The sequence below is a fragment of the Meleagris gallopavo genome, unplaced genomic scaffold (genome assembly GCF_000146605.3).
Source record: "Meleagris gallopavo isolate NT-WF06-2002-E0010 breed Aviagen turkey brand Nicholas breeding stock unplaced genomic scaffold, Turkey_5.1 ChrUn_random_7180001987145, whole genome shotgun sequence".
NCBI lineage: Eukaryota > Metazoa > Chordata > Aves > Galliformes > Phasianidae > Meleagris > Meleagris gallopavo.
In genome coordinates, this window is record NW_011245655.1 from 1 (window position 1) to 571 (window position 571).

Genomic DNA, 571 nt, shown 5'->3' on the forward strand with positions numbered 1-571 from the left:
GTCACGGGTGTGCTTCACTTTGCTGGACAAGGTGAGCGGTGTGGGGTGGGACTTGTGGGTCACCTCTGGGGCCTTCCTGTGGGTCTACCAGCTCTGTGCTGGGAGAGCAACCCCCACTCCCTCACACGCAGGTCCTGGAGGAGTTCTCCAGGCAGGTGAGCAGGGCAGACTGGCCCTCGGGGTCTCCTGCCACCATCAGCTATGCAGCTCTGGATGGATACCTCAGCAAATACCAGGTATGGGGCCCGGGGTTCCTGGGTGCTGTGCGTGTTGCTGCTGCACTGACGCTGCTGTACTGACGCTGCTGTCTCCTCTCCCAGAACCCCCGTGATGCCGACCCAATGACCAGAGTGCAGGCAGAGCTGGACGAGACCAAAATAATCCTGGTGAGGCTGGCAGTGACTGCCCATCCCTGCTCCCCTCTGCTCTGTCGTGGGAGCTCTGTGCCATCAGCACCACTTCCTTTTGGTAGCACAACACTATGGAGTCGCTGCTGGAGCGAGGGGAGAAGCTGGATGATCTGGTGTCCAAATCAGAGGTGCTCGGGGTCCAGTCCAAAGCCTTCTACAAA

General features: G+C 59.9%; 1 protein-coding gene across 1 annotated transcript; it reads left to right on the forward strand.

The window, feature by feature from the left end:
- Positions 1-4: 4 nt before the first annotated feature.
- Positions 5-568, forward strand: LOC104917280 (synaptobrevin homolog YKT6-like; the record flags this gene model as incomplete). Its single annotated transcript, XM_010728472.1, has 4 exons — positions 5-31; positions 132-236; positions 321-386; positions 473-568. Coding segments are annotated over 4 exons (294 nt in total), but the record flags the coding sequence as incomplete, so codon positions are not given.
- Positions 569-571: the final 3 nt, after the last annotated feature.